A 24661-nucleotide genomic window follows, 5' to 3' on the forward strand; every position below is an offset into this window, starting at 1 on the left:
TTGGAAACGTTTATACAGACAATGGCTTGAGGCAGCTCTTTCTGTATGGCTGTCAATGCCAGTGCGCTCCCTACTGAAAATCCCTCCGTTTACTGCTGCTGGGGGTCGATCAGCCCTAGAGCGTTCCCTGATGAAGTAGGGACCTGATTGCGCAGGCTGGCTAATGGCTAGGCGACTATTCCATTCTCTGGCTAATTAACGTTTCCTATCTTTCACCCAAAATAAATATATATCTACATAAAAAAAAAAAAAAGAATGCAACAGAGTTCCTCTTTGAGAAACCCATTTTCATAATTCTGAAGCACAAAATTGGTGGCTGCACATTGTGCTTGGAGGGCTGTTCATCTGCATAGCTGCCATCCTACTGGCAAGAACTGCAGGCCCCCTGTCCTCGGCAAGCCGCATTGGGTTCCTACTGCGAGGCTCCGATCTTGGATCTATGGCAGGCCAAGGAGCCTTCTATTAGCCCTTGAGACTTTGGAGAAGTGTTCAACGTTCCTGAAACTATCTACCACGAAACAGGAATGACTTTGGAGCAGGATAACGTGCGCCGGAAGCATTGACCACATTTCACCTACATGCATTATAGGATGCAGGTAGGGGTAGTATAGGAAGTAGCTAAACGTAATTAACCCTGGCCATGGATGGTTTTTCTGGTTTCCAGGACCTTTTTGTTATAGTAGTTGCAGTTTTGCACTGTATTTATTGCTGAATGAGCATTTTGCTTAATTTTTTAAAAACTCATGTCACTTTAAACCTGTTTTGGTGAAACAGAACATGTTCGGTGATGTCATAGCTATATTAAAGCAAGCTCGCCATTGGTCAGTGTGGAGTCAGACAAGCAAAGATGATGCTCTGAATACAATTACAGTGTAGATGGTAGTTCTGAACTCCATTTGCCAAACCCTGTTCATGTGCTGCCAGGGCTGGTGCTTGCATTAATGTCAACATTTTGGAGGTGGCAAAATCCTGCCGGCATGAGGCCCAAAGGGGCACTGTACCAGAACCAATACAGCCAGAGAAGGGAGTGCTGTGCTGGAACCACTGCAGCCAGGAGGAGGAAGGGCTGAGCTGCAGTGAAGCGGGGGGAGAAGGGTGCCTGACCACAGGGCTTGGCACTGCTTCTGGGTGGTGCAGGTCCTGCTCCAGTTGTGGTAGGGCCAGCTGCACGGGCTGCATGTGTGGGCAAGAGAGAGAAGCAGGGGCGGGTGCAAAAGCAAGGGGTGATTCTTAGCTGCCATTTTTTTTTTTTTTTTTTTTTTTTTTTTAACAGCGTGCCACAGCTGTGCATGCATTGCTTTTGCTCTGGGTCACAAGGTACAGCATGCTTTTAAGTAATGAGAAGAGTGGGTGTAATGGACCTCAGCTCTTCTTTCAAATTCTTGACATTTATGTAACTGTGAAACATGCACGAGGAGATACAGTGGGGGGTGGGGTCCATTTACTTCCCAAAAAGCCCAGTCCTTCAGAAGCCTATCCTCTAAAGCCCCTCATTTGTAGCATTGCAAGCAGCTAGACAGTGGAAGAGCATTTTGTCCAAGGTTTGGATTCCAGTCTTCCATTTCAAGACCGAGGCAGGCCTCACATTACACACCCAATGAGTGGGGGGTCACATCTCACCTTACGCTCCACGTCAAACATGGTGTCGCACTGTAAGATTACAGCTTCCAAATAAGTGTCACCAATGAACAAAATCCCACAACAATCACATAAAAAGTTAGTTTTATTTAATTGTTCCAATATCATCAAATAAATCACAATTACCTTCACATTTTGTGATTCATTTGGCTCATGCTTGCTACAATATCCTCACTTTTATTTTGAATAGAAGATCTTAAAGTCCATAAGGATATCACATGTTAAACGGCTGCAAATACACTTTAGAGAGCTGAAAATTGAAAGCTACTCTATTCTTTCAATAAGTGTCCCTTAATGGTAAAAAGTCACTGTGAAAAGGAGCTCTTTGCTTTACATACTTAGCTACTTTAAACTCCCTTTTATAGTGAGGAGAACGTTTAGCCTCATAGTTATTGCCTAGTGAAAAATGGAGTGTGAGGCTGAGGGTATTTCTCACCGAGGCATTTGACATTATTTATAGAGCACTATGGAGTTGTGTTGTATGTTAACAGGTACAAGCCATTTCACCTAGTATATAGAGCAGTCGGGATAGCAGAGGCCCAGAAGCCATGCATGGTAATTTTTCACCCCAAGAGCTCATTTCTACAGTTACTTAGCAGAACAACAGTTTAAGGGTTAACACACACAATTTATTTATTTATTTATTTATTTTAATTGGGTGTTAGCAGGAAACCACCAGATAACTCTGGCCCCCCCCCCAAGGAACACAAACAAACTAGGTGGTCAGTATAATCAACAAGCTTATTAATTAACCTAAAATCCTCTGCATGCAAACATGAACCACAATTCTAGGCGTACTGGGAAACGGATGAAGCTATGACCACTGAGAACACCGTCGACAGCCAATGTCAGTTTAAGGCACCCCTTGAGCAGATCATTTTTCTGATCTCCGCCTGGAGCAGCAGAGGTAGGACAGAAATGAGACAAGTGCTGGCTGCTGGTATATTCTCAATCATGGCACAAGGCTGAAGTTATGCAAGAGTGTCTCAGCCCGACTGCCGATTAGAACCGTCTAAGTGTTGAGATCGCTGCATGTTTCCTCTGCATTCACAGCATAATGTTTTGGAATTCTGATAGCATCCCTTAGCATTCACGGTTAGTGCTATGAATTTTGAGAAAACAATTTGTGTGTGTATCAAAATATAAAAAGAATTGATCACTGGGGAGCTTGTTTAAAATGAATGCATATTCACAATGGACACACTGATCCCTTGCTTTGCTTCTGAGGAAAAATCTATGGATCCTGCTTTGACCAGAAGCCAAAAAAAAAAAAAAAGTCTCCACACAATTTGGGGGGGGGGGGAAAAAAAAAAAAGGCAAAACTCAATCTTTTCATATTTCTGTGCTATTAAGGGTGAATATGAACTTACAAAACTTGAACAATTACATTTGACAAACACTATCATGCATCATACAGTAAAAAAAAAAGGAATCCCCATCAAAATATTTTCTAGCATTTATAGAAAGAATATTTCAATTCTCAATCTAGCACTTACAATTTTTGAAATCACTCAGATTAAATATTCCAAAATCATAATTCTGCTTGATTTGATCCGGCTTTCTCAATAATTTGCAGTGTTCTAAAATGTGCGCTCTTTTCTGTGCCAGATTGTCGAGGATTTGTTTTAGCAAAGAAAGAAAAATCCAGAATAGGAGTACATTGAAAAACATCAGCATCCTGGTCTTTGATTGTCCATTATGTCAGGGTACCCAGTTGTTTACAATTTAACAAACATCATAGCAGCAGCAATAACAAATCAAAATTACAATGGAACCCTGTTATAGCAAATTCCCTAATACAATGAACACAGTCCTTTGGTGAGAACCACCACCATAGCAAAGGTATATAGAGGGGCCCCTGGTGAACAAAGCAGCATAAATGGCACAGTCCGGCAGATCTTTTCAGGAGCTGTGATAGTATGAGACATGATGTCACTGTCTGATGTCAGCTCCTACCAGCACAGCCCTAGTTCTGATTTATTTCTGCTCTACTGTAATTGCACCATGGGAAAAAAAAAAGGCAATTTTAACAGATATGAGCTGTAAGATTCCGGGAGGAAATGTAGAGTCTCATTCTTACAAAGTAACCTCTCTCCCAAAGCCTCCTTTAAAACTTTTTGTCTCTTTAAAATTGTATTTATCAATACAGAAACTTTACTTTCCAGTAAAGCCCTTCTGAGTTAATTAAGAGTGATACACCAGTCTGTAGCTATTCTTTGGCCCATGCAGGATAGATTTGTGAAGTTTCACAGAAATACCTCCCCAATGTTTTCAGAGCTGCTGCTGTTCATTGTGCTGTGATTGCACATTTTTCTTCTACAAGCAGGGTCCTGCTCCAAAGACCTTACACTTAGGTATTACTGTTACTCAGTAATCTGAAGTAAAAGGAAGGGTGGCAAAATGCCTTAGGTACCACTCCCAATATGGTGAGCAACAAGTTCATCTGTGTAAGAAACCAAGCTGGTACCAAGGGATTTTCATCTCAAACTGAGCTCTCAGCTCCCGCGGTCTCTCAGAGCATGAAGGGGCTCAACGACCCAATCAAAACTTGGCAGCAAGGCCGACTTTTGACACAGCGCTGCTTACTCTCTCCTGCTAGGAGGATTCTTTCATGAATTCTAGGAGTGCAGTGTAAGTACTAATATTTCTAATTTACGGAGCACTGTGAAAGCACAGTCAAAGCCTAGAATCCAGCTTCGGTGCAGGGTAGCAAAGTCACTTGTCGAAGGTCAGACTGAGAACGGGCAGGAGGACTTCGGCCATCCTGGTGTTACTATAGGAGGGTTCCACTGTAACTCTTTAACAAGACATTCTGTTTTCAGGAACTAGAATATATTACATCACGTTTACCTTTACATGCCAATCACAGCATGGACTAGATAATGTGATCCAGCACAACTTTAACACATTCTTTTCCTTCAGTTTTTCTTACAAAAATTCAACATTAACAAGCTAATAGGAAGGATGGCAACTATAGGACTGTTTTATCCAACAGGAAATAATACAACAATGGAAAAACAGACCCTTTCCACCCTTGTCACAGAATTGTTTTCATATATACATAGCCTTTCTACAATCACTCAGAGGGATAGTCATCTTAGTTTGGTGTAGAAAATATGACAAGAGGTGGGGGGCACCTCATAGACTAACCAGTTTGAGGCATCAGCTTTCAAGGACAGAGTCCACCATCAGATACATAAGTAAACTGTCCTTGAAAGCTGATGCCTCAAATTGGTTAGTCTAAGGTGCTCCCCCCCTCTTGTCATTTTTTCTACAATCATGTTATTTAAAACAAACATAAGAATTGCATTGTGACTGAGTGCAGTTCAAGTGTGCAACAGCATTTGCCCAATGACTGCAATGCAAACAAAAAAACCAAACAATTATGCAGAACATGTATGAATTAATTCCTGAGCGCATGCACCAGGCCCATCTAGACTGGATAAACCATGGCTTTTTCTCTCTTTCTTTTTTAAGGGAGGGCTGTTTTTAAGCTCATATTGGTTTTGTCCATGATGTGCTAGCTCATCAGTTGGATGGTAAGACTACAGCCCCCAAACTGAGAAACTAGGGGTAGTTTGGAGCAGTGTGGCTGTATTTTTAACTCTCGTCTTTAGTTTTTCTGGGAGTTGTGGTGCTGGTTTAGCGGCAGTGCTGTATATCACGATGTAGCAGATCAGAGTACGATTCCTATGCCAGTTACTGTGCCTCAAAGGCTGGGAAAGGGCACACCGGTCATCATGCAACAGCAGCACCTATGGACTAGACAACATACTCCAGCATACTTGGTGCTGGAGGGAAAGGGAGTTTGCGTGACCTCTAGTCCATCATTGTTGGTACAATGGGCATGGGATAAAAATAGGAGGGGGGCATGTAAGAGACCTGGTAAATCGGAAATGAAGGCTCACGGTGCCTTAGCTCAATAGAAATGGATTCCGACTGAGCTAGAAATCCAAAAGAAGCAGAAGGAAACAACTGAATTTACAATTTTAAAAAACTCACATCTTTCTAGAATTTGTAATCCTGTAACTGAGAAAAGCAGGACTTTGACTTCCAAAATGCTTAGAGATAGGGTGGCATGAGAATACTGGGAACGCCTCCATTTTGATGAGACTCCACCTAGCCCAGCCACTGCAGCGATGGTTGAGCGGGGGCCACAGACCCTGGATCCCTTCATCTGGTACATACTTGCCCAGAGTCTGGTCAGTAAGTGTCACTGTTCTTACAATGTCCAGGACTCCTCCTTCCAGAGACAAGGAAGCATTGCCTCCACAGTAGCCCCAGCCTGGGGAGCAGAAGACAAGACCCAGGAACAGAACCCGATTCTCTACATGGCATTGCACAGCACTACGCCAGCGCTACTGGGCCAGCCCCCAGAACAGGATTCTTGTGCTCCCTGAGACACAGCACACACATGGGCTTCAGTGTTCGCTCCACGCATGGAGAGTACAGTGAGTGTGATATGGGGCCTTAGTGGCACGAATGGAAGCAAATCTACCTACCTACTTCATCTGTGGCTAGTTCTGTGACTTGCCTCCCCCACCCCAGCCAGAAGATGGTCAGTTCAAATCCCCAGAAGTAGCCTTTGTGAAATCTGAAGGGAAATGAAAAGCTGACAGCAGGCTAGTGCTCTTAAGATTTTCTATTTGCATTCTCACACTTTTCATGAGTGGGGGGGGCATACATCTGCAGCGTACAACTGGCACACAGCTCCTATTACAACAGAGCAGGTGACCTAATTGGTAGAATGGGCTAGGAAACCTGGGTTCAAATCCCACTTCTTCTATCTATGCTTGTTGTGACCTTGGGCAAGTCACAAATTCCCACTGCTTCAGGCAGTTACTTAATGTGTTCTTTCTCGAGAAAGCTCACCCTTTGTATCATAAAGTGCTGCAGTTTAGGATGCGGTATCTAAAATGCCAATGTGACTACTCCTCAACCATTTCTCCCTCAAAAAAGCCTGCAAACGTTTCTCTTAATATTAGATACACTTGCTGTCAAGATAAGAGTTTGGGCACATTATGTCAGCACTCTGAACCTGGTGCATGTACCTTTACCTCAAACTAGAAACGCAGCTGCAAAAAAAAAAACCCTCAAAACTATGCCATGTTGGAGATTAAGGTGGCAGCTGCACCGATGAACTGCATTAACAATAAAGTATCAGCTATAATACTTCAAAGGAATATTGGCCCCCTGAAGGACCAGTAGTCCCTTAGAGAAGAATACAATAAAATAAAATGAAGTCTAATTAAAGTCTCCACAGAGCTTACAAAAAGTAGGCTCATCACACAGCCTCCAGAGGTACCTAGCTTATCTAAATAAAATAACTAAAGCTCCAACACCATTTTCATTTAATGTTTACAGGCTGCTAGGAGAGGGAAAGAGGAAGGAGAGGCAGAAGGCTAGCAGATCCACATGTGCCATCTCTTGCATTACAATTTTAAACTTCCTGGGTTATGTACAGTAGTTAGCAGCTTGGTATAATGAAAGGATCATTAATGAGCTCACAGGCCAAGGCCCTTACGTAAGTGTGGATGGAGCAGAGACTTCATAAAGGCAGAGAGAATGCATTAATGTGTTAGAATGGGGTAGACTGAAGTATTGTTCTGGTACTGTGGCTTTAAAAGGCCAGTCTACTGCACCAGGTGACCAAGAGACATTAGATCTGCTCATGCTCGCTTATAATTCTTTCCATTTTATACAATCCTGGCACCCACTCAAAGTTAACCAAAAAAAAAACCCAAAAAACAACCACCCTGAAAAATCTCTCATTCCGTGCATTTTGTAACACTTTAAGAGGAGAACGTCATGATAATATTGTAGTGCTCAGTAGTATCCCAAGACAAAACAGTGTATTACTTGAAGCTTAAGAGGCCAGCAAAACAATGCCTTTGGGACAAATATACAACACCGTACAGTCAGCCAGTGCAAAAAAGGTGCAACGGATGACCTGCTTTTCTTCTTCGGCAGATTGCAAACAGAAGTCTGGCTTGCAGTTGCCAGCTACCGCTCAGCAGAACACAGTTTTATGGACCAAACGAGCTTTGGTCTTATGCATGTCACGTACGTTATGCGGCACAGAACATAGGACCACATTCATTTATTCCTTCTGGCCTCCATACAAGATGGAGCAAAGTTTGGGAGCATTTGCAAAGATTTCTATCATGGAGCAGTTTCAGCATTTAGGCGGTGCTTAATTACCCACATGGGCAAGTGAGAAAGCCAACTGTGCCAGACTGACCTCCGAGCATAAGCTGGAATGGGTTTAACTGCTACACAAGAGGAGCCTTCAAAGCTGCTCCTGGTGACATCTTACAGCAGCCATCCAATGTTAGTTGTAAGTGCTTTGGGTGAACAGGACAACACCAGGACTCATGCACTGGGCTAATATAGACTTTGGGTCTGATCCAGATCAAAGTATACAACAGTGCAGAGCATCTTTCCGTGCACCTAAGCACCCCTTGGACCAGATGAACTGGCCAACTTGGTCCTTACCACAGCAGATGCATTGGGAGAAGGGACGTTTTTGCTCAAATCTGGCCTTTTCGATAAAAGCACACAACTAAACAAAAAAAAAAAGATTTAAAATCATACACGAATTAGCCCTTTTTGTTCTCTTATTTCTCTCCATCTCCAATAATGGATAAACTGGATAGCTGACCGCGGTTGGAACAGACATTTCAAAGCTTCTATTAAAACAATGGGAGGATTCTTAAACTTATGCAATGAATATCAAGAAAGCATTCCCTAGCTCAGCAGTGCAGTCCTGGCATACTCCAAAAAACCCAATACACATTTCAGCTAAACTGGAAGGCTGCTTTAAGTTTTGTCTTTTGTTTTAATGCATTATATGAGATGAAAAGAAAGCAGCCAGAAGATTCCTTTTCTCTGTGCTGATCACCACAAGTGCCCTTAATTTGGGAAAATTCAGAGCTATTCTGAGCTAATATTGTATTACAACATTTATGCACCAGAGATATGACTTCAACCTGTTCACAGTGTGACCTATATAAAAAGTGATCCGTGACTTCAGGTGTTGTGAATTGTGTATGTAGTTTTCCCAATAATGCCTGGGCTGTTATGCAACCTGAGAACATTACGAGATACAGTGCCCGAATCAAAAAGGGTACAGCACTAGTAGGGGATGTAGTCCCAGCACAAACTGTAGTGCGAGTTTCTCACTGTCAGCCGCTGTTATTGACTGGCCGACTTTGCACTGTGTTGTCCCAGTAGTGCCACACTGCAGAACTGCCTGGTGCATGCTGCCACTATTTAAGCCAATAAAATATTGTGGGTATGATTCTAAATCTAGCTGCTGGCATGGCTCCCATGCTAATGGGAATTAAAGCTAAACCAACCAATCCGATTAGCTGATTTTACTTTTTCTAAACGCATCTCGCATCCCTGTGGGGGGGGAGATATGTAACCATGGTCCTAAGATATATATCATTCAATTGGCTGCAGCATTATAACATCACCTTAATTCAGTAGTGTTTTTCTACAGGTTTTACTGCATGGAGAAAACCTTAGACATTACATTACACACATTAATTCTTAGAACTTTTAACAAAGCTTATTTATGAAATAGTGTTTGACTTATGCTACATTATTGCTATTTTGCTTTTCACTGTCTGATGCCATCCTGCTTCACTGACTGAGATTACATACATGCTTGTCCATTTCTAAAAATGATCAAAAGCTTTAAGGGAGAGAAAACAGCTGAAGTCAGCTACACTTTAAAATGCAGCCCACTGACTTCAACAGTTTGATGACTGGAGGAGGCACAGACACAGCATTTCCTCTGTAAAACATGTAAAATGCAATCTGACTGCCTCCATCATTGTTCCTGCAGGGTGATGAGATAATGCTGGCTATTTCACTGGGATTGTGCGCAGGTGGAAGGCACACCCCATCATCTATAGCAGGGAAGAAAGGAATTTTCTCTCTTATTTCACATTACTTGGAGAGTTCAGAGATGACGTTTGGCCAAAAAAACTCAGCATTCACCTTTAACGCAAAAAGGATGGATATCTAGTTCTATAGAGAATGAGACACAGGGTCTGAATATACATATTTTATAGACACACACCCTGTGCAAAACCACTTTCCACTGAAAAAGTAAGTGGAACGTCGGTATCGCTTACCTTATCTAGCTGGAGCTATTATATTATTCAATATAGCTGAGCTCATACAATGTAACTCCTGGGAGGAAGCTACACCTTGCAGAATTTGCACAGAATTCACCCAGGATGCCAACGCAAAGGGGGTGATCCCTGGGGATGTTTTAACTTAGTCTGGACAGTGTTGATATTAGTCTGGTAGGCCAAATAAATGGCCTAAAGTTACTCAGGCTAGTTTGGGCTGAATATCTGGATAAAAGTTAATTGTCGCATTCTCTTTATCCATGTAGGCCAACTGAATATCAGCCTCTGGGTGACACTTTTAAAATCCAGACTTTTAAAAAATAAGACCAAGATTTTATAAGACTATTTGGTTCGGGCGAGAGGTAGTCAGAAATGTGTTTAGTAAAAAGAGTAAAACTGTACTCTTTAAGAGATCAAAGAATCTATTTATCCAAACGTTTTCCTCTTTAAAAACTGCTAAAGACCTGCCTCTGTTTTACCCTGATAAATCTGGATCACTTTTTGTACTGGAAAAAAGCTTCATTACAGTTGCCCTAAACAACCTTGTTCTTTTAGTTACCCGGCTCCTGTTCTTCAGTAGAAAAAGCTTTGCTACAATTTGCTGACTGACTGAGTTGTTTCCTGAACTGCAAGATTCTTGACTTGATAATGAGGCGTACAAAGAAACTCAAAATAAGGGCCTTCCCGATCTTTTTCTCCATGTAAAGTGGCCTTTTCAATCTAGTAGTGTCTGCTCGACAGGTCGATTACTGTGAAAGTTTGCACCTAATTCTTTTTGTATTTTATTTTTATTTTATACTTTCTGCGGTATTCCCCAATTTGAATTAGGTGATCGGCACAGACAAAAAAACCCCCCCAAAAACTTCTTGACTGCGTTTTATCCCAGATGCAAAAATCCACAAACCTTAGGGGTGTGCACAAAATAAAGGATAAATTTGAATTTAAAGTTCCACCTTTAAGTACTGAATTTCCCCCTTTATTCTGTGCACATGAAAAAAAAGAATAATCTTGACAGTAAACACTACACATGAAGTTCCAGCCCACAGAACGAGAGCAAATAATTCCCTAAGCTGAAACATCTTTCTGTGCAGATTGCACATACTGTTTTGGTGTGTTCACACAGTAAAGCGCAGAAACACTCTGGCTCTGATGGCTATCATCCCGCGCCCACAGACAGATTCGGTGGGTGGTTAGTGGGGGGAGTCGGCTTGCTCTTCAGTAAGCATTATTCCATGGATGCTTACCGTTTGACCACACTCTAGGAAGGACACTCCTAAGGCCACCAAGCACTGCCATGTCTGGAGAGAGAGAAAACAAAAAAAAACAGGGCACGGTTAATAGTAGAGGTGACTGGGAAATTAAGTCCAATATTTAAGGAAGTGCAATATTCACCAAAAATGAAGTCACGTGACTGAACAAAACCATTCTGGATCTGTACTTGTGAAAGCTGCTGTAAAATCTATCACACTTGGTGGTGGATTTATACCCCCAGCTGTTCTTAGGTGTGTGAACAGCCACCCCCCAAAAAAGGTGGCCTGGCAATATAGCTGCTAACATAAAACAACAATTTGCACAGCAGGGAAGTTGCCCCACTGGATTGTCTGCCCATAGGCACTTGCCTACACTGCCCAATTGGTATTTCTGCCACCAGTCTCACTAAGGAACATAGTAGAGGATGGCAGATAAAGTCCAAATTTGCCCAAAAAGTCTGTCCAGTTATTCTGGATTACAATGCTATGGATTTATCCCAGCTGTCAGATGGAAAAGCTTGACCAATTAAAGGATATTGCTACTTACCTGTCAGCTATTGCTGTCATCCATCCTGAATAGATAAGTATATACATTCTCATACTTAATCCAACACTCTGGATATCCCTCCCTCCCTCATGCCTTACCTCCAAGATTTAAAAAAACCAAAAAAGCAAACAGAAACTAGCTACTGCAGCCAGTGAGGCTTCTCTCCGACCACCCAGCTGCCTATGTCCATGGCCTACGTGGGGGGCACCTAGCAGTCACCACCCTAGCTGGCCCCTACCTTTCTCCACTGTGGCCTGCAGTGTAGCTAGCTCATGCTTCTTTTATCTGCCTCTTGTTTTCTCATCACCGCTCCCCTTGCCTTCGCTCAAGGGCATAAAGGGTGACTTGTTGCAATACTACAGCCTCCCAATCTTGTTCCTACCACTGTTCTCTGTAGCTGCTTGAACTCTGTCACAGTATTGGTTTGCATCACCTTTACCAGTAGGTTATCCCTCTCAGTAAAGTCTCTTTCCTTTGAGCTTTCCTCCCTGCGACCTCTGATCATCATTCTTGTCCTTCAACTTTCTTTGCCAACGAGAAGGTTACTTTCCCGTACTTTATTGAAGCCTGTGAAATATTTGAATGCTATCATGTTACCCTATCCCTACTTTCTTCCAGCAAGTACATTTTGAGCATCTTAAGCCTCCTTCTGCAGGATTTGCATTACAGGCCATTATCATTTTAACAGCCGTTTTGGAACCACTTTCATCCTCTCAATGCCCTTTGGAAGATATGGCCTGACCTGAACACAGTATTCAAGGTGGAGTAGAATAGAGGAGGTATGTCTGATGGACAGAATAGGATACCTAAGCCTATGTCACTTTATGTATCCATCTACTCTGGATAATCATTTTAGGCATGTACAAGGAGATGCTAACAGTTTCAGTAGTTAAATCATTAGGCTTGATAGAGGGGAAAAGAAATTGGAGAGCTTGATAGAGTACCTTCACTTTTTTCCTATCAACCTTTCAGTCTCTAATTCACCTTTCACTTTTTCCTCATTTCTAGAACATAAGAAATTGCCATCCTGGGTCAGACCAAGGGTCCAACAAGCCCAGCATGCTGTTTCCAACAGAGGCCAAACCAGGCCACAAGAACTTGGCAATTACCCAAACACTAAGAAGATCCCATGCTACTGATGCAATTAATAGCAGTGGCTATTCCCTAAGTAAACTTGATTGGTAGCAGTTTATGGACTTCTCTTCCAAGAACTTATCCAAACCTTTTTTGAACCCAGCTACACTAACTGCACTAACCACATCCTCTGGCAACAAATTCCAGAGCTTAATTGTTGAGTGAAAAAGAATTTTCTCTGATTAGTCTTAAATGTGCTACTTGCTAACTTCATGGAATGCCCCCTAGTCTGATTATCCGAAAGTGTAAATAACTGAGTTACATCTACCCGTTCAAGACCTCTCATGATCTATCATATCTCGCCCCCCCCAGCCATCTCTTCTCCAAGCTGAAAAGCCCTAATCTTTTCAGCCTTTCCTCACAGGGGAGCTGTTCCATCCCCTTTATCATTTTGGTTGCCCTTCTCTGTACCTTCTCCATCGCAACTACATCTTTTTGAGATGCAGCGACCAGAATTGTACACAGTATTCAAGGTGCGGTCTCACCATGGAGCGATATAGAGGCATTATGACATTTTCCGTTTTATTCACCATTCCCTTCCTAATAATTCCTAACATTCTGTTTGTTTTTTTGACTGCTGCAGCACACTGAGCCGACGATTTTAAAGTATTAGCCACTATGATGCCTAGATCTTTTTCCTGGGTGGTAGTTCCTAATATGGAACCAAACATCGTGTAACTACAGCAATGGTTATTTTTCCCTATATGCAACACCTTGCACTTGTCCACATTAAATTCCATCTGCCATTTGGATGCCCAATCTTCCAGCCTTGCAAGGTCCTCCTGTAATGTATCACAATCCGCTTGTGCTTTAACTACTCTGAATAATTTTCTATCAACCGCAAATTTGATAACCTCACTCATTGTATTCCTTTCTAGATCATTTATAAATATATTGAAAAGCACCGGTCCAAGTACAGATCTGTGAGGCACTCCACTGTTTACCCTTTTCCACTGAGAAAATTGACCATGTCTGTCTTCTATATATATCTGCCTTCTAGTCAGTTCTTTCCCTCTTTTCCCTTTCATTATATCCTTCCAACTCTCTCCCATGTTCCTCTCATCCCCATGTTTCCCCTCCTTTATTGCATACTGCTTCTCTCCATTGCCCCTGCTAAAAATCTCTCTTATGACCATCAGGTCAGCAGCATAGGGACACATTTCCCCCCTCCCCCCCCATATATGCTGTTTTGGTTCGACCGAGCGTGCCAGTAGGTAACAGGAGAAGGGGCCATGGGCTCACACTCCCTGTGCTTCAACTGGTTGCTCCAGCTTTTCCTGCAGACACAACCCAACTGTAGGGAGGATGAAATGTTGCAAAGGTTGTTTCCTAAGTCAAGTAGCAATCCTGAGGCATCATGTCAGTGACCAACAGGATGGAGTGTACTAATTGCCTTCTCCTCTTCCATCTGGCTGTAGCCACTGATGTGAGGAGAAAGCAAGTTTGCTTACTGTAAATGGTGTTTATGTAGCTAGCAGAATGAATTAGCCATGATGTGAGATGACATCAGGTGGCACCAGACCAGTCTCTCCTAGCTAGTAGAGCTTTTAGACTTTTAGATCTACTGAGCATGTGTAGGAATTCCCACACAGGTGTTTCCTCATGAGCATCCTCAGTCTATGTCAGAGCTAATTCCAGCTAGGTAGTTCTCCATGGAGGCAGGCAAGTATTTAGCATAGCTAATTCTTCTTAACTATAGAAAACAACATTTACGCTAAACAAACTTGCTGTATCCTCACATCAATGGCTACAGCAAGATGGAAGAGGAGAGAAGGAAAGGGAGTCTCTAAAAGTAAGGCCTCTTATAAGAGAAGGAACATCTCAAAGAAGGCAATTGATCAGGTCCGCTGGAGAAAGAGTGGATCGCCACATTCTGTTCTATTATGTGAGCAACCGTTCTCTGAGCTTGTCTCCATAAAAGGTGCTCTCCCAGACAAGGTATATCTGGCAATCTTTCATGAAAATCATCACAAATGCTACTCTCTCTCAAACAGGCTATAAGCTGAGCCCCAATGGAGGCAAACGAGGCCATAAAATAACTAAATGGAGCCAAGAAGATGCTGTATGAACTCTTCTGCATCTACAAAAGATTGAGGCTAATTTCTCTCTTTGTGTTGAAGAAAAGGTTTAAGCTTTTGCATCAGTCATACAGATACTGCACCATACAAAAATTGGTGTATAGAAGAAATACAAGCAGTTAGCACTGAGCTCTGAAAAACTTATTTTCTTGGAAATGAATTCAAATATATTCTTGTCTTTTTCAGTGGATTCCATGAAAACAGAGTGAATGAGGTAATTGTACCAGACAAACCCTAGTGACTTTTAAACTCTGTACTTGAGATCCAACTTCCTAGCCATCAGAAGACGTTAGAGGACTTTCCCCACATTCTCATTTTTTATGGATTAAGAATGTTGCGAAATGGAAGAGCCACTAGTTTTGATGGAGTTTCTAAGATTTTTAGAAGACTGAGAACCTCCAAATGAGGATATTTGTCTTTACATACATTTACAACAAGTGTGATCATCTTTTCTATAAATTTAGAAAAAGTGAGGTCTTCTGGGGGAGAGATATACCTCAGAGAATCCGGAAGCAGATCAGAAGGTATTCCTGTTGAACTTTCTTCAGATCCCAAGGGTGTAGGTACAGTAATTCAGGATCTAATGATGGAAGAGGGTAAATTGGGAGGTTCTTCTGGCTATGTTTGGTCTATCATCTCTGAATGACTTAACTATGCTGCAACCAAGTGGGATGATGAATTCCTGAGGAGGGATTCTGATAATATATTCATCCTAACAGGGATACTGACTCCCTCCTGTGGGAGAACTGCAGCAATGCTGGAGAGGAGAGGATGGAAAATATCTTGAGTCTCCTTAGTCAAAGTACATAAGAACATAAGAAAATGCCATACTGGGTCAGACCAAGGGTCCATCAAGCCCAGCATCCTGCTTCCAACAGTGGCCAATCCAGGCCACAAGAACCTGGCAAGTACCCAAAAAGTAGTAAAGATATTCTTCACCAAATCCGCTATCTGGTCAAATGATTGGCATGTCCTTTGACCCAGCATAGGTGGTGGAACATAGAAACAAAAATGGTATCCTGTTCCTGAATAGGCAGCTTATTCAAAGTAAGTGGTACCAATATATTCAGACTGGCAGTTCCAGGCATAACCTCTCTGCGAAGAACCTTGATAGGGTAAGTGCTCTGATAATGTTAGCTGGCAAAGGTAGTTCTTTTCCTGGGTCAAGTGTACAGCACCCAACATATAGTTGGGTTGGCGTGTTTACATGATGTCCCATAGCCGAGGTTCAATGTGTCGGAATGAGGCTGCAATTGTCTCAGTGCTTTTGGTTTGAATGGTGCTGGAGACATACACTTCAATGGCACAGAGTGCTTTGACACTTAACAAATGCTTTGATGAAACTGGTGTCAAGCGAGGATGCCTCAATGACAAGTGCGACTGTCTTAAGTGGTTATATCAAGAAACTTCCAATGCCATACATTTTGCATGCTATGCAATCAACGGGTCATGCATGTGGGCTCTTGCACCATGCACTACTGGCCATGGATGTGTTGAGAGGAGACTGCACCAACGCACAGTGCATTGAGGGCGTCTGTGCATGTCAACAACCCCACTCCACCATGACTGGCCTTATGTTTTTTTTGGTGCCGATTGCTCCAATGCTTCTTCCTCAATGCAAGGCGGTCAGCATTATGACAGCAAAGCTCCGGCCTGCTGGGCTGATGGGGGAATTAGGCGCATTCCTGCTTAACTCTTGTCCTGGAAGGCAGATGCTGCTGCCACTGCAGGAACAACCACAGACTGTAGCTTCTGGGAGACTTGTGCAGTTCCTCCATTCTGAAAGCCTGGAACGTTGAGAATGCAGGGACATTGACCTACATGCATAACAGTTTGCTTGGTTATGATCAGGACTGAGGCAATGATAGCAAAATTTTCACAGTGGGCTTTTTTTTGCTGGACATCTTGAGAAGGCACATTTATTTTTTTTTTGAAGCACTCAAAAGTGCTGCTGTGGATGCAGCAGGGGCAGCAAGGCAACTAAAAGAATAGAAATTGAAGAAAAATAATGCTAATTAAAGATAAGGATTTTAGAGAAAAATTATCTGGAGAAACTGAGTACACCGACTATGCTTGTGCTCTAACAAAAAGTGTCTGAGGAGGCTCACGAGGCAACTCCTATGCAGGGAATGCCCAGGCATGTTCAGTAGAGCTAAAGCTCTACTAGAGTCCGATTGGTGCTGCCGGACAACATCACCCAAGTCATGGCTAACTCAGCCTGCTTCTCGAAGGAAAATTGCTGGTAGCATCCACTTGTCCATACCATCCTACTCTGAGCTGTGAGGCTGGGTGTGTAGCGGGTTATACAGTGCGCTCAGCCGAGCGCACTGTATAACCCGCACTCTGACGCGGGTTAAATAGGCACTAATCCACCCCCTAATGCAATAGGGGGATTAGCACCTATTTAAAGCACATCCGACGAAGAGTGAATGCAATAGCGCTCATCACATGGAAATGCATGTGAATGAGGCACTCATTCATTCTGCATTCAAAAAAAAAAATAATTGTGCGTCTCAGACGCACATTTAGCTCTCAAATAGTGCATGTAAAAGTAGTACAGAAAAAACTGCTTCTGTACTTTTTTTTTTTTTTTTTTACTTAAGAAAAATAAATACCTCAGCAGACCGCAGAATTTACCAGCATCGGTTTTCATAACCAGCAGCTGCGGCGGGGTCGTGTTAGCAAGGAGGCGCTAGGGTCACGCAAGCAATCCTAGCGCCTCCTTGCTAGCGCAACTTCCTAATTTTCTTATAGCATGGTGGCCCCCCCCTTGCGGGCACCATGAGAGCATTAAGAAAGCGGGGTGCTGACTTTTCAGCGCCCAATTTCCACGCTGTTTTTTGCATCGGCCTGTAACGTAGAGATTACTTACCTGATAATCTCGTTTTCCTTAGTGTATGCAGATGGACTCAAAACAAGTGGGTATAGTGTGCTCGTGCTAGCAGTTGGAGTCGGATCTGACGTCAGCACGGGTACATATACCCCGCAGGAAGTGCAATTCAGTAATCTTCCTTGCAAAAGCTGTTGCTGACCGATCGATTAAATGAACAGGATTACCCTGACCGATTGATAGTAGCTGGATAACGCCAGTGTTCCCAACCGGAAGGCGTCAACACCCGACAGGGTAGATGGCCTATTATAAGAAAAACATGGCTTACTGTGAGTCGGTGAATCCCCATGTATGCCGGCAGCCGGGCGGGATGCTGAATCCATCTGCATACACTAAGGAAAACGAGATTATCAGGTAAGTAATCTCTACATTTCCTAACGTGTAGCAGATGGACTCAAAACAAGTGGGATGTACAAAAGCTACTCCCGGACTGGGCGGGAGGCTGCCCGAGGTCCGTTCAGGATTGCCCTCGCAAATGCTGTGTCCTCCCTGGCCTGGACGTCCAGACGATAGAATCTGGAGAAGGTATGGAGGGAGGACCACGTCGCCACTCTACATATTTTTGCAGGCGACAGCATCCTAGTTTCTGCCCAAGAGGCCGCTTGCGCTCTGGTAGAGTGAGCCTTGACCCGTAGAGGCGGTGGTTTTCCCGCTTCTACGTAGGCTGCCTTGATAACTTCTTTGATCCAGCGGGCGATGGTTGCCTGTGAGGCCGCTTCCCCTTGCTTCTTCCCACTGTGAAGGACGAACAGGTGGTCAGTCTTTCGTACTGCTTCTGACATTTCCAGGTATCTGGACAGCAGCCTGCCGATGTCGAGATGGTGTAGTATTCGACCTTCTTCCGAATTCTTCAAACCTTCCGTGGTAGGCAAGGATATGGTTTGGTTGAGGTGGAAGTGTGAGACTACTTTGGGTAAGAAGGAAGGAACCGTGCGAAGATGGATGGCCTCTGGAGTGATTCTGAGAAACGGATCACGGCAGGACAGTGCTTGTAGCTCTGAGATGCGGCGTGCTGAGCATACAGCCAGCAGGAACACCATCTTCAAGGTTAACAAACGGAGGGACAGGTCTTGAAGGGGTCTGAAGGCGGGTCCCGCTAGAAATTCCAAAACTAAGTTGAGGTTCCACAGGGGTACTGGCCACTTCAGAGGCGGGCGAATGTGTTTGACTCCTTTCAGGAAACGTGAAACGTCTGGGTGTGTGATGATGCTGTTGCCGTCACTCCGGGGACCGTAGCAGGATAGCGCTGCCACTTGAACCTTGATGGAATTGAGGGACAGACCATTCTGAAGCCCCATCTTGCAGGAAATCCAAAATGATAGGGATCTTAGCGGCATGTGGATTGGTGCTGTGAGTTTCGCACCAGGCTTCAAATACTCTCCAGATCCTTATATGTTAGTGATGTGGAGAACTTGCGTGCTCGAAGGAGTGTATCTATTACCGGCCCCGAGTATCCTCTTTTCTTCAGTCTAGCCCTCTCAATGGCCAGACCGTAAGAGAGAATTGAGCTGGATCCTCGTGGAGGATGGGACCTTGCCGCAGCAGGTCCCTGTGTGGAGGCAGGGGAAATGGAGTCCCTGCCGGTAGTCTTCTCATGTCTGCGTACCAGGGTCTTCTTGGCCAGTCCAGGGCCACTAGAAGAACTAGGCCTCTGTGCCACTGCATCTTGTGTATAATGGCGCCCAGCAGGGGCCATGGAGGAAAGGCATATAGCAGGATCCCCTGAGGCCATGGCTGTACCAGGGTATCGATCCCCTGGGATAGCGGATCCTGCCTGCGGCTGAAATATCTGGGTACTTGAGCGTTGGACCTGTCCGCTAGTAGGTCCATGCCTGGCGTCCCCCACTGATCCACAATCAACTGGAAAGCTTTGGGCGACAGCTGCCATTCCCCTGGATTTAGGCTTTCTCTTCTGAGGAAGGAAGTCTGCCGTGGTGTTGTCCTTCCCGGCGATGTGGACGGCGGAGATGTCCTGGAGATTTGCTTCGGCCCAAGTCATCAGGGGGGCTATTTCTAGGGATACCTGTTGGCTTCTGGTTCCGCCCTGTCGGTTGATGTATGCCACCGTGGTGGCGTTGTCCGACATCACTCTGACCGCTCTGTTTTGAAGTCTGTGGGCAAATCGCAGGCACGCTAGCTTGACTGCCCGTGCCTCTAGTCTGTTGATGTTCCACCCCGACTCTTCTCTGTTCCACCACCCTTGTGTGGTGAGTTCTTCGCAGTGTGCTCCCCATCCGTTCAGGCTGGCATCTGTAGTGAGCAGGGTCCAGGTTGGGGAGGACATTCTTGACCCCGGCTCATGTGGCCGGGCTGTAACCACCACCGTATCTGAAACCGCACTCTGGCTGGTAGAGGTAGGTGTACGGTGTAGTTCTGTGATCGTGGGCTCCACCGAGATAGGAGGGCGCGTTGTAATGGTCTCATATGAGCCCGCGCCCATGGTATCACCTCCAGCGTGGATGCCATAAGGCCGAGGACCTGTAGGTAATCCCAAGCTGTGGGTCTTGTGGCGCTCAGCAGGGCCTGCAGACGAGTCCGGAGCTTTGCTCTCCTCTTGGCGGTCAGACTGACCTTGTCTTCCTGGGTGTCAAATCGGACTCCTAGGTATTCCAGCGACTGAGAAGGCTGTAGGGAACTCTTGTTCAAGTTTACTACCCATCCTAGGCTTTCCAGAAGAGATATAACTCTGTTGGTTGCCTGGTGGCTCTCCTCCGGGGACTTTGCCCTGATCAGCCAATCGTCCAGGTAGGGATGGACGAGGATTCCTTCCTTCCTGAGTGACGCTGCCACTACTACTATGACCTTGGTAAAGGTTCGCGGCGTGGTGGCTAACCCGAAGGGTAAAGCTCGGAACTGGAAGTGTTGATTCAGGACTTGGAAGCGTAAATAGCGCTGGTGATCCCGATGGATTGGGATATGCAAGTAGGCTTCCGACAGATCTAGGGATGTGAGAAACTCCCCTGGCTGTACTGCATTCTTGACAGACCGCAGGGTTTCCATGCGAAAGCTGGGGACCCATAGGTGTCGGTTGACTGACTTGAGGTCCAGGACGGGCCTGAACGTGCCCTCCTTCTTGGGTACTATGAAATAAATGGAGTAATGCCCAGAATTTTCCTCCCATGCAGGCACTGGGATTATGGCTTTTAGGGATAGGAGCCTCCGCAAGGTAACTTCTAGTGCCGCCCTCTTGAGGGGTGAACAAGGAGATTCCACAAACTTGTCCGGCGGGAGCTGAAGAAAGTCCAGGTAATACCCTTCTCGGATGATGCTGAGGACCCACTGGTCCGAGGGTAATCTCGACCCACCTGCAGTAGAAGAGGATTAGCCTGCCCCCTATGGCTGCTACCCCCGGATGGGTTGGCTGATTGTCATTGTGGGGTGTGGCCGGGACTGGAGCCCGAGCCGGTTCTCCTCTTGTTGTGCTTAGTCCGAAAGGACTGGTTCCTGGCCTGAGAACGAGGTGCTTGGTAGCGAGCCCTGTAAGGGTTGAAGCGCTGAGAGTTTCTACCTCTGGATGGTCTAGGAAAAGGGTGCTGGGCCCTCCTGGACCTGTCTTCCGGTAGACGGGGTAATGGAGAGCGCCCCATTTATTAGCCAATTTCTCGAGGTCGCTGCCGAACAAGAGGGATCCCTTAAAGGGCATTCTCGTGAGGCGAGTCTTGGAGGAGTCGTCGGCCGACCAATTACGTAGCCAGAGGTGTCTTCTGGCTGCCACTAAGGATGATACTCCTTTGGCTGCTGTACGAACTAGGTCGGAGGCAGCATCAGTGAGGAACGAGAGGGCGGATTCCATTTCTTCTCCCGGGGTGTTGTTCCTAGCCTGTGATAAGCAGGAGCGCGTCACCACGGTGCAGCAGGTCGCAATTCGTAGGGACATGGCTGCCACCTCAAAGGCTTGTTTCAGAATGGCGTCCATGCGCATCCTTGAGGGCCGCCCCTCCCTCCACCGGAATGGTGGTGCGCTTCACAATTGCGCTAACTATGGCGTCTACCATCGGGCACGCCAGCAGCTCCTTGGTTGCCGGGTCTAGGGGGTACATGCTAGACAAAGCCCGACCCCCTTTGAAGGAAGCATCTGGCGCATTCCACTCCAGATCGATTAACTGCTGTGCTGCTTGTAGGAGGGGAAAATGGTGAGCCGTTGGACGCAGGCCCTCTAGCAGGGGGTTCATTCTGGATTCCCCTGGGGTGCCCTGGCCCGGTATAGCCAGCTCCGACAGGCATTGAGAGACCAGGTCTGGAAGATCCTCCTTAGGAAAGAAGCGTCTCATGGTTCGATATGGTTCTATCCCAGAGGGGAGTTCTCCCTCCTCGGGTGGCTCGCCATCTTCCTCAGAATAATCCGAGTCCCCATAAGTGGGGCTTCCGGGTGGCCATGCGTAGGTCTTGAGGGTCCAGGGGCAGGGTCATCTGGTATGTATGGGTCCGGTCGGGGATTAGACTGCATCTTGACGAAGGCATGAAACCCTTGAATAATTCCACCCAGGAGAGGGAAGCAGGTTCCAGCCGTAGGGGCACCAGGTCTGTAGGGTTCCCTGGCAGCTCACCGCGGCCTGCTAGGTTCGGGGTGTTCCCTGAGGAACTGGGCTGAGACCGGCCCTGGCCTGGAACTCCCAGGGCCTCTTCACATTGGGCACATAGGGAGTCTGTTTCCTCGCTCTGTGTGGCTCTGAGGTGGCATGCTGAGCAGAGGCCTAGAGCTCTTATGCCCGAGTCTGGAGGTGCCGGCTCTGCAGCCGCATGGGCTCTCTTATGCTCCATCGCGTCTGAGCTCCTATCAATGAGCACCTATAAGTGTGCGCTTAGCAACGTGCGCCTACACGTCTTAATGTGCGCCTATGAGCGTGCGCCTATCAACGTGCGCCTATGCTACCAACGTGCGCCTATCAGCGTGCGCGTATCACCAGCAATGGGCGCCCAAATCGTTTAGGGCGCCTAACATACGCGCCCGTCGTCCCGCTTAGATCGAGGCGGCGAACCAGGGCTGGCGAGCAGGCAAAATGGCGACCTCCTTGGCGGGCTGCCACGTAGGCAGACCCTGCTAATCCTCGCTCTTCGGAGACCAGTAAGTAAAGATGTACGCCTTACCTTGTCTTCGGCGCTTCCCGGCTGCGACCCGGACAGTCTCCGGCTGCGGGGGGAGAGGGTGATTACCGTCACCGCCCGCTCGAGGAAGTGCACCCGCTGCCTCTAAGCCGCGCCCAAACGTCGTCTCGCTCGGAGGCCAAGTCCTCACCGGGACCGAGGCTGCCTCTAAGCCGCACCCGAGCCCTTCTCACTCGGGGGCTAGGTCCCTGCCGCGATCCGGCCACCGGATCGAGACACTCACCTCCGAGGGACCACGGAAATCACCTCGGGAAACTCAACTGGGGGAGGGACCCGAGGGTATCACCGCAGGAGTGCGGGGCTCGTCTTCAGGTAGGATTTCTTCTAAGAATTTAGTCGTTATAATTTGGAAAAAACGCTCAGCGAGCGTAAGGTAGCTCCAAACTGCTTTGGAGACGGAAATTACTGAATTGCTGCACTTCCTGCGGGGTTATATGTACCCGTGCTGACGTCAGATCCGTCTCCAACTGCTAGCACGAGCACACTATACCCACTTGTTTTGAGCCCATCTGCTACACGCTAGGAAAACCTGTTTTGTTTCAGCACAGAGGACAACACTTTTTTTTCCTATGTCAGAGGAATAATATCTGTGCTGAGATTACTGAGCATCATGGCACTGAGCATGAGGGGATTCTGTTTTTATCTTAGATTCTGACCCTCCACTGGATGTTCCTTTTTTTTTTTTTTTTTTTGAGTTGTTGGGAGTCTTGAAGAGAGCTTAAATATTCTTTAAGCTTGAAACCTCTGTACTTTAGAGCCATGGGAGACATTTTGACCAAGCAGCATGATTAGGCACAGTATGCGATGGACCCAGGCAACCGTCAAGATTCAGAATGGATATTTTATAAGAACATCTGGGGCAGCCTTTGAAGCATGGATTTTTTTCTACCTTAGCGAAAGGGTAGAATCTAAATAAAACTCAATTTTTTGAAACAGATAAAGAAATAATTTATATTCTAAGCTTTTGTTTTTAGATTTGCAAAAAAGAAAACAGGAGCTAGAGAAAAAAATAAGATGAGTGGCTGGAGTAGAATGCAAAAAAAAAAAAAGCATCTTTTGACCAGAGTGGAAGACAGACTTGCATGGCTGTGGCTGCATGGAACCCCCCCCCCCCCCCCCATATGCTCAGAAAGACCTTCTTGGTAATTCTGAGCTCTGAGGGCTTTTACCATCTCAGCACTATCAGATATAACCCCACCTGTGTGGTTGATTTATGTCCTGCTTGTCCACAGAAAAAAGCCTCCTGGCAAGACTACACAAATATATATATTTCAATTTAAGGGTCTAGATTTGAAATTCTAGGCTCCCTGCCCCAAGTCTGCTAGGCTGAAATGTTGAACAGACAGTGCTCATAGATCCTGGGTTGGAAGCTACAAGGAGGAAAGAGCATTGTAGGCCAGTGGTTCTTAAACCTGTGCTGGGAGACCTCAAGTCGATTGGGTTTTCAGGATATCTACAATGAATACCCTCTCCAGTGATACCTACTGACCAAACCTGCTGCAGCTTGTACAGATAATTCCATATTCTCTGCTTAGGGTGGGGAGGAATGCTTGAACTAGCAGACTCCACATATCTCCAGTCTATGGCCTTTTGGTCTTGTGAGAGAGGATACAGGGGATAAAAGAACCTCCCCCACTAAACAACTTTTTGTTTTACCTATTTTTAAGGAGAGCTTCTACTTACCAGATAGGCCACAAAGCATAAGTAAGCAATAGAGAGGATTGCTGCACCCACGTACAATGCCACATGGCCCAGGGCAGACACGTAGACAATTACAAAGTACATGTTTATGCAACAGATGAGGAGGATGAGAATACCGCCAGCTATCTTCCAGCCACTGTCAGAGAAAAAGCAAAGAAGAGATCATGAAACAA

General features: G+C 45.6%; 1 protein-coding gene across 6 annotated transcripts in view; it reads right to left on the reverse strand.

Moving 5' to 3' along the window:
- SLC11A2 (solute carrier family 11 member 2) overlaps nt 1-24661 on the reverse strand; it is a 222310-nt gene that overhangs the window by 1482 nt on the left and 196167 nt on the right. For all 6 annotated transcript variants that reach the window (XM_029594945.1, XM_029594942.1, XM_029594946.1 and 3 more), the window contains 2 exons: nt 24471-24624; nt 11027-11080 (listed from right to left, as the gene is read on the reverse strand). In XM_029594945.1, the coding sequence (XP_029450805.1) occupies nt 11027-11080; nt 24471-24624 (208 nt within the window). The remainder of the gene's footprint in view (nt 1-11026; nt 11081-24470; nt 24625-24661) is intronic.

This window comes from Rhinatrema bivittatum, chromosome 3 (assembly GCF_901001135.1).
Source record: "Rhinatrema bivittatum chromosome 3, aRhiBiv1.1, whole genome shotgun sequence".
NCBI lineage: Eukaryota > Metazoa > Chordata > Amphibia > Gymnophiona > Rhinatrematidae > Rhinatrema > Rhinatrema bivittatum.